The sequence below is a fragment of the Danio rerio genome, chromosome 1 (genome assembly GCF_049306965.1).
Source record: "Danio rerio strain Tuebingen ecotype United States chromosome 1, GRCz12tu, whole genome shotgun sequence".
NCBI classification, from domain to species: Eukaryota; Metazoa; Chordata; class Actinopteri; order Cypriniformes; family Danionidae; genus Danio; species Danio rerio.
The window spans coordinates 55,526,575-55,536,483 of NC_133176.1; the positions used below are offsets into that span (position 1 = coordinate 55,526,575).

A 9,909-nucleotide genomic window follows, 5' to 3' on the forward strand; every position below is an offset into this window, starting at 1 on the left:
ACACACACTAGAAAAGAGGTCCACTCGTGTTATCGGTTTAAAATCCGTCCATTCGCTTTCCTCCAGAGGGGCGTTGCAAAATCTGAAGCTTGAAGCCTGCAGAGTCCTGGCTGACGACCAGTTTTTATTTGTGCTGACGGCTCGGCCAAACGGAGACAACTGTTTCCAGATCAGCCGGCGGGCCTGGCGAGCGTCCAGCCTGCACTTACTGAGCAGCCAATCAACAGGTCCCCTGTCAGCCACACAGCATTATCGTCTGCTGTTTACATACGGGTCATTGTGGGAAAGTAGTGTCATTAGCATTCTCAAAAGATGAAGAAAAGCACGATTGTCAGCAGATTTATGGCTAGCATGGTGCCCTTGTGTGATGTTGGGGATGTTTTCACCTACTCTGAGGCGATTTGCAGTCTTAATTTAGCCACAATTTTCCGTGTGTTAGCAAATGTAATGACTTTTTTGGTGACAAATCTTATATTTGACATATTTGGGGAAAATGCTTTGAAATTTTTCAAAAACTCAACAATACACTTAAATTGACTACCCTTTCGTTATGTTAGTGTCTGTTTTTGCCCCATTGACTTCTATTATAAGCCATGACAGCATGTAATCATGTATTCTTGGTGGATTTCCCTGTTGGGAAGAGGTCAGATGTTTATTACTTAACTCCATTTATTTTTTAAAGCACTTTCAACCAACCACAACGGGTACTAAAGTGCTGTACATAAAAACCCATAAAACATGCAAACACACAAGTATATAGACTCACAACACCTGATTAAAAGCTAAATAGGTGTGTTTTCATTGACCTCTGAAAAGACTCAAAACTTGCTGATGTTCTCAATGTTAGTGGAAGATCGTTCCAAAGTCTTGGAGCTGCTACTAAAAAAGCTCCATCACCTCGACGTTTCAAGCTTGATTGCAGAACTTGCAAACAGACTCGACCCAGGGAGCAAAGAATTCTGGCTTTAAGGCAGCATGCGAGACATGGGCCAGATGTCAAATGTAGTATTTGGCCCAGATGTTAAAAATTGATATGTAGGCCACGTAGGTTTGGCCTACCTTGTCCCACATTTAAAATTATTTTTGGAGTAAAGAAATATTTTGTCGTTTCCAGCTAACTGTTTACATCTAATGCCTTTATTTTAATCTAGGAATCAATCAAAAATTAATAATCTAATGTTTCCTGTGTGTTGCAAAATAACTGAATTTAACCTACAATATATATATATATATAACCAATTTATAATTTTACAAACTATATTATTATTAACAAACCATTACCATTATTAAGGCACCTAAAGTGTAATATATGGAATAAACTATTGATAAGCTCCTAGTATTCAGTTACAAACAGACACAAGTCCAGTAAATTATTATTAACATCAAAAACATCTGGTTGTGGCAACGCAGTGGCGCAGTAGGTAGTGCTGTCGCCTTACAGCAAGAAGGTTGCAGGTTCGAGTCTTGGCGTGGGTTTTTTCCGGGTGCTCCGGTTTCCCCCACAGTCAAAAGACATCAAGTACAGGTGAATTGGGTAGGCTAAATTGTCCTTAGTGAATTTAGTGTGATTGAGTGTGTGTGGATGTTTCCCAGAGATGGGTTGCAGCTGGAAGGGCATCCGCTGCGTAAAAACTTGCTGGATTAGTTGGCGGTTCATTCCGCTGTGGCGACCCCGGATTAATAAAGGGACTAAGCCGAAAAGAAAATGAGTGAATGAATGAACTTCTGGTTTTATAGTATATGAAGTCAATTTATTAAAATATAACAAAACAAAGACAACCACAACATTAAATTAAGTAAATGAGAACAGCTATGTATCCTTTTTATATATTTATGCAACATATGGGTTCATATATGAATATGAATTGAAAATATGTACAGAAATAAGCTTATCTAAAACCTACAAGTTACAATAGAGGAACACAAAAGGCGAGCAGCCATTAGGGATTGAGCAACTAAAGGCACGGCTATAAACACACAGGTTTCAGCTTGCTTTACACACTAGGTAAGCAGAGATGTGAATTAGCGAAGCAGATGTCTATATTTGAACTAGTGCTTACTTAGATTACAGCACATGTTTAAAAAAATAAAACTAGAATTTTAAAGAACTAAAGAAATGTTGAACTTTTCTCAAGTCATTAAAGTCCTAAAGGTGTTCAGATTGTCATGAAATAAAACTCCTTTAACTTTTAAAAGCTATTAAACATATGAAACAAACTCCTCCCTGATGAAACCTTTAGGACATAAACATAAATCCCTATGTACACTACATTGTGCACACTACTTCTTTATCTGACCGTTTTTGCTTTGGAGCTTGAGATTGGCCGGATCGCTGGCCTCCCACAGCTTGAGGAACTCCTGCTGGAAGGGCCGCACGAGCTCCGGCTCCTCTGTGATGATCACGTTCTCCTTGTTGCTCTGGACTGCGGTGAGTGTCCAGTTGAGGGAGCCGCTGATCAGCTTTCTGCCGTCCACTAATGCAAACTTATGATGCATATGAACAGCCGAGCTCATCTCATGCCTCACACTGATGCCTGTGACAGAAGAGGACGGAAAATATGCATTAGCTCCTAATCCACTTGCAAATTGATGACAGATGTGATGTCAAGCCAATCTCCGGGTCATGCGAGAGCACTTTTAGCTTAGCTTAGCATACATCACTGAATCGGATTAGACCGTTAGCATCATGCTCAAAAATGATCAGAGTTTTGATAATTTGTCTATTCAAAGCTTTACACTTCTGTAGTTACATCATGTACTAAGAGAGACAGAAAATGTTAAGTTGCTATTTTTAAGTAGATATGGACAAGAACTATACTCTCATTCTGGCATAACAACTGAGGAACTTCGCTGTCATACCATGGCTGCAGCAGACACAATGATAGAACATGAAAATAGTCCCCAGCTTGGTAACTTCTAACTTAAAATAGAAAAATTATCAAAAGTATTTGGTAATTATGAAGCATGATGCTAACGGTCTAATCCGATTCAATGATTTATGCTAAGCTAAGCTAAAAGTGCTCCCGCCACACCTAAAAATCGGATGAATGAATTAAAAAAATGCTCAAAGTCAACTGTTTAACTCTTAGGGAGCAGTCAATGAGCCTATTTATAAAATAACTGGAGTCTCCCTTAAAGTTAGAACTATTAACGCATAAGAGACTGTCCTAGTTGAATGCAATAGCTTGCAGGAATTGAAAAAAGTGTCCACTGAAATAATAAAGGTTGAGCCAGACTGAACATGTGTGAGGCGTGCTGCTGTTGTAATATAGGTATGAACAATCACTGGCAATAATTGTGCAAGTTCTGACTATGAATCATTTCACAGCGCATACCACAGAGGTGTGAGGACAGGCCCATGCCGAATATAATGATGAGGTTGATATAATGACATTTTTCAAACATTTCAAACATTTATGGTATTTAATATGTTCGTTTCACATAACTGTAAATATTTAAATATATATGCAAACCTAAAAATATAGACTTAGACATAATTTAATCCTTTTTTAATAATTTTTTTTCAAGCAAGGTCTGTAAAAATCATATCATTTCTGTGGTGTTTGTTGTCTATATGGATAACCATCATATAATATCTATCTATCTATCTATACACATCTCTTTGCACTAGCATACACATAAAACTCAAACGCTTTCGAAATCCCAATACTCTAAAGCAGGGATGTCAAACTCAATTCCTGGAGGGCCGCAGCTCTGCACAGTTTAGTTCCAACCCTCCTCAAACGCACTTACCTGTAGGTTTCAAACAAGCCTGAAGGACTCAATTAGTTTGATCAGGTGTATTTAATTAGGATAGGAACTAAACTGTGCAGGGCTGCGGCCCTCCAGGAATGGAGTTTGACATCCCTGCTCTAAAGGATTGTTAGGCTGCATTATTTAAGGCAGGGGTGTTCAGTCGGTCCTGAAGGGCCGGTGTCCTGCATGTTCCAACTTCCTCCCACACAACTGCCTGGAAGTCTAGTATACCTAAAAAGAGCTTGATTAGCTGGTTCAGGTGTGTTTGATTAGGGTTAGAGCTAAACTCTCTAGGACACCAGCCCTCCAGGACTAAGTTTGGACATCCCTGATTAAGGGCAACCGGAGCTAGGAACACTTCCCAAATAACATTACAATTTGAACTGCATCTACGCTTATGTTAGCCTGTTTTTCATTATCCCGAGGTCTCCATAATCCTAGACCAGGCCGTATCTTGAGCAGATGCTGTGGTGGTCGTGGAGGAGTGGAGAGTTTGAGACTGATTCCTGAAAGACCCCGGTGACACCCACTGGTGACCTACTCACACCTGCAGCTTCTCATCCATCCATCAAAATAAATGTGTGTGTAATTTAATAAATAACGCAAATGTATTAAATAAAATATTTGTATACATTACTTATTTCATATCCAATATTTTAAATATTTTATTACATATACTACAGAATTCCTGCATTACAAAAAGCCTATTTAAAAGAAACACTAAGATTTCGGAACATTTCAGCATATTTACATCCTTTTAAAAAAATTTTTTTGTACATTTTTATAAATTTTTATAAATTTAAATATTTTCCACTTCAAAGGCCTGTAAATATGATCAATATTGGTGATTTGTATAAAAAAAAAAAAAAAAAAATATATATATATATATATATATATATATATATATATATATATATATATATATATATATATATATATAAATAATAAAAAAAAAAAAAAAATATATATATATATATATATATATATATATATATATATATATATATATGTTGTTTGTATTGTACTAAATATTACAGAAATCATCTTGCGTTACATAAAGCATACTCAACTACGACTCATTAGATTTGGAAACAACACATTTAAACACTTTTTGTTTTTAAGATAATTTCTTTAATGTTCAGATTTCTCACACGGTAATATAAATTCTTAAAATGTAATATATGTCTTCAGAAGACTGTAACTATAGCCTCTTTGTTTTTTATGCTGTTATTTTGGAATTACTGAGATCAATTTTGCAGACAATGGCAGAACTTTTAATCTCTCAAAGCTATGAAGTCACATTTAATGTAAGTACACACCTGCCTTTCGAAGAGCACCGATCTGGGATCCAGTGATGGTCATGTAGTCTCTGTCTGTAACCACACGTACAACAACTCCCCGTTTGTGCAGCAGCAGAATCGCCCTGCTCATCTCCATGTTGGAGAAAGAGAAAATGCACATTTCCAGTGACGTACGTGCAGAGAGGAGATGCTCGAGGAGCCGGGAAAAAGACGTCTGAATGCCGTGAGGAAAAGGACAAGCACTGACGGTGGAAAGAGAATTAAAGAAATATGCTGTGTTACACATTAGAGCAATTTCAGCATTATGGGTGTGAGATTTGCAGTAAAAAATTAAGACATACATTCACAGAGAAAGTAAACACTACCTGACAAAAGCCTATTCAAGTTTTAGGAACAACAAATAATAACTTGACTTCTAGTTGATTGTTTGGTATCAGAAGTGGCTTATATGAAAGGCAAAGGACTCTAGATTACGCTTATTTTACCAAAATTAAATATGATCATGCCTTGATTTTTAATTATTTAATTAGAACAGGTAAGCTCTGACTTTGCTTAGACAAAAGTCTTGTCACTTAACAGAAATAATGTCCAGTATACAATATAAAGTCATGCTGCAGTAGAAACAGTATGAATATTGTGTCTGACTCCCATGAGCTTGGAGGACTGCATCCATACATCTCTGCAATGATCAAATCACTTATTGCAGGGTTTCTGCAGGTTCCACCGAGTTAAACTTAAGACTTTAGGACATTTTTAAGACCATTATAAATGGAATTTTAGACCCATTAAGAGCTAAAGGCTAAGGAATTTTACAAATGGCCCAGATGGAAAAGATTTTTGTTTGCCCTTTCAAAAAAAACTTATAATTTAATAATATAATAATAATTTTTTTTTTTTAGAAAAATATTTTAAATATTCAAGCTCTACTTGTTTCCATACATTTTTTTGCAACATAAATTTTCTTTAAAATAAAAGAAAAATGAACAAATGTTTAAAAAGTTTTAAAAACTAAAATAAACTAAATTCATGCACAACAATTTATCCAGGTCGGTGTCCTCAGCAGTAAATACACGGAGAACATTTAAACAAATGTTAATGTAAGGCAAACAATTAAACCATTATGACAAATAAAGTTTAAAAAATTGCATTTTTAAATAAAAAGTTTAAAGTTTTATTAAGATGACTGTGTGATTGTATGGGTTTTGGCCAGATCTGGTAGCAATACATGAACAAAGGACAATTTATTACCTGTTTAAATATAGATTTAAGAACTACAACAAAATATTTCAGTAAATTTAAGACATTTTAAGGCCTAAAATTTGGATTTTGACATTTAAGACTTTTTAAGACCCTGCAGAAACCCTGTATTAATAAAGTCATCTGGAATGGCAAAGAAAGCGTACTAGCAGGACTCCCAGAGTTCATCAAGATTCTTTGGAGTCATTTTCAATGCCTCAATCATGTTACCCCAGACATGCTCAATAATGTTCAAGTTTGGTGACTGCGCTGACCAATCCTGGAGCACATTGACCTTCTTTGCTTTCAGGAACTGTAATTTGGAGGCTGAAGTATGAGAAGGAGCACCGTCCTGCTGGAGAATTTGCCCTCTACTGTGCTTTGTAATGTAATGAGCAGCACAAATGTCTTGATACCTCAGGCTGTTGATGTTGCCATCCACTCTGCAGATCTCTCACATGCCCCCATACTGAATGTAACCCCAAACCATGATTTTTCCTTAACCACACTTGACTCACTTCTGTGAGTATTTTGGGTCCATGTGGGTTCCAATAGGTCTTTTGTAGTATTTGTTATGATTGGGATGCAGTCTAACAGATGATTCATCAGAAACATTTACCTTCTGCCACTTTCCCAAATTATCAACTAGAAGACCAGTTATTATTTGACGCTCTTACAACTGGGATCGGCGATAAGACTTTTGTCAGGTAGTGTATGTTAACATTAAATTGAAACATCTGTTTATATTGTCCAAAACAACTAACTAGAGTTATGGGACCAGAAAAATAACTAAATCTGTGAACATTTTTTAGATTTTAAATGCGGAAAATAAACATGCATTATGAATGTGACCAACAGTCTACATCATACTAGAAATACGGTGAATTAAACTGCACAACCCAAAAGAAACAATGCTAATCAAAAGGATACGAGTTGTCTCTCTATGAAACTAAAATTATTATCTTACTTTTTTGCATTTATGAGGGAAAAGCTCAGTTATGGACGTGACAGATGGGAAATTGGCGCTTGTGTGACTTTGGTAATTCAAACATAATTGTTTGAAATCATTGTCAGAGACATTTTAGAGTATTTTTGCAGTACTATAAAATACAAGCCCAGGCAAACAACGTAGAAAGGGCTCCACTATTTTGGCAAAACCTTTTTTTTCCATGGAGAGGTTGACATTTGGTCAAATGCATTAGTTTGATTCGAAAAGGTTGACTGAAGTACCAGGGAAAGCTTCGGTGAGATGTGAACAGGTGCTCAACGCAGACTTGAGGTGAAGGAAAGAAAAGCACTTCTTTTAAGGGCCCTCGAGAGTCTCTCAGCCGGCGCGTCAGCCAGTTTAACCACTCCACACCCAGAACAAACGCAACAGTTCCCAGGCCCAACACTTTCATCAGCTCCTTAAATGACATCTGAGAACAAAGAGAGAAAAACAAAACATTAGAACAATAATTTCTGTGTTAAATTACACTTTAGGAACAAACACATGTACATTTTTATCTAAAACTTGTTTGAGTACCGCATATACTTTATACAGCAGTCAGGATAAAAATGTTTTTCTTAAATTTCCTAAGACAAGAATAGATGTTGTTCAAAGGTTTGTGGGAAAATTTGATCAAAGATTTTGATCCACTTTAAATGTTGTAATCTGTAGTTCATGTAAACAGTCAGTCACAAATCATGAACACTCATTTCTGATTCTGGTCAGTGACAAAAATTTAACATTATTAATGCATAATGACCTGTGTCCATTGCTTCAGACCATCCATTTACATTCTTTCACTTTCATATTTTCATACTCATACTTATTTATAAGGACCAAAATAAATCAGTCATGAAGGACATTTATATTGAACTGCACAATAATGTTATGATCAGTGCACAAGAGTATAAAATTTAACGATCAATTTAGCAATTATATTATGGAGCAGAAATCAACAAGGTTGTGGTTTTCATATAAATGACAGAGTAGTTTAACACATTTTTAAGCAGAGTATGAATAAAATTTTAGACTTATATTGGCTTAATTTTAGACTTATAACGGCCAACTTACTTTTGTAAATAGTATAAAATAGTAAAAAATGTATTAATGGAAAATCATGTAAATGGATGTGTTGCTTTAGTTTCCTGCTAAGAGAATTTAATTTGGAGAATTTGCTGTAAAAATGTCTAACAGCTGTTGTGAATTATATCTCCTTGTAATAAAAAAAACATATAATAGCTGTGGATGTGTTATGGATATAATGTTGTGGATGTGACGTTTGCGGTACAAACTTAAAACATAAATTCACAGAGAAAGTATATGTTAACATTATGTTGAAACATCTGTGTATATTTTCCACAGAATTATGGGATCAGAAGGTATCAATCTGTAAACATTACTTACATTTTAAATGAGAAAAACTGATGTGACGGATGTGAAATTGGCACATGTGTGACTTTGGTAAATCAAATAGTTTGAAAACACTGACAGAGACATTTATGAGTATTTTTACAGAAACTGTAAAAATAAAAGCTTAACAACACACAAAAAAACTTAGAAAGCCGGGTTTCACTATTTTGATAAAACACTATTTTTTTCATGGGAAGGTTGACATTTGCATGGAATTGCTCATATCAAGTTTTGAGATGGATATTGGTGATTGGGTGCGTTTTTTACTTGGACATGAGGAAATTAAGATATGTTTAAAACGATTTAACACCTACAACACAATATTTCAGTGAATGTAATACTTTTTAAGGCCTAAAATTTTGTTTCAGAGGTTAAAGATATTTTAAGACCCCGTGGACAACCTGGACATAAGCAGAGGCTAGCTGCTAGCCTAAAATTAGGCTTTTCCTTCTTCTTCCTCTCAAAAAAGCGACGATAAAATTAATAACTGAAGTACATTTTGTCATTCGTCACGGTACTAACTTGTCAAAAAAGCGTTTCAAAAGCCATAATGTGATATGAATGTTGATAAAATACCTGTTTGAACACGTCCATCGAGATGACAATTAAAATCACATGCTGTTCATTCGGTTTCGAACGAACGAATCATTCCTGTGATTTGATTCTAATGAATCGATTAAACAAATTCACAAAACGAACTAAAACACGGATCCAAATTAGGGTTGAATTAAACCCGGTTTTCAATTTACACACACGCTTAAACATATCGGATTTTTGTTTATCCTAATAAATAAATAAAAAAACAACTGACTAAAATAGAGGCCTTTTGACTGAAAGGAGGAGGGAAGGCCTAACGTTACCTCAGTTTGTGTACCGCAGTTTAGCAAGCCATATGCTATTTGTCGTAAATTCTAATTATTTGTGATTTTCTTACGTTCTTTATTATTTTTGTAGAAATTATACTGTCGTAAATAGCAAACATAGTTAAAAATATAACAAATAGCTTATGTGCTTATAAGCGATTTCAACACGACGAGCCACAACAACGATGAACACGGGGAATCATGAACTGATGTTGTTGCGTCACGACGTAAATGATTCACTGAATCGGACTTTCCAAACGTACACAAAATAGAAACTGGCTCCTTTATTTGCACTCAACAGTGTGTGATTGTGTGTGTGTGTGTGTGTGTGTGTGTGTGTGTGTGTGTGTGTGTG

General features: G+C 35.6%; 1 protein-coding gene across 1 annotated transcript; it reads right to left on the reverse strand.

The window, feature by feature from the left end:
* Nucleotides 1-1,735: 1,735 nt before the first annotated feature.
* pld6 (phospholipase D family, member 6) lies at nt 1,736-9,357 on the reverse strand. Its single transcript, NM_001089414.1, is given in 4 exon segments — nt 1,736-2,534; nt 5,076-5,299; nt 7,524-7,711; nt 9,268-9,357. Coding segments are annotated over 4 exon segments (684 nt in total). The 5' UTR covers nt 9,286-9,357; the 3' UTR covers nt 1,736-2,280.
* Between the last annotated feature and the right edge of the window lie 552 nt (nt 9,358-9,909).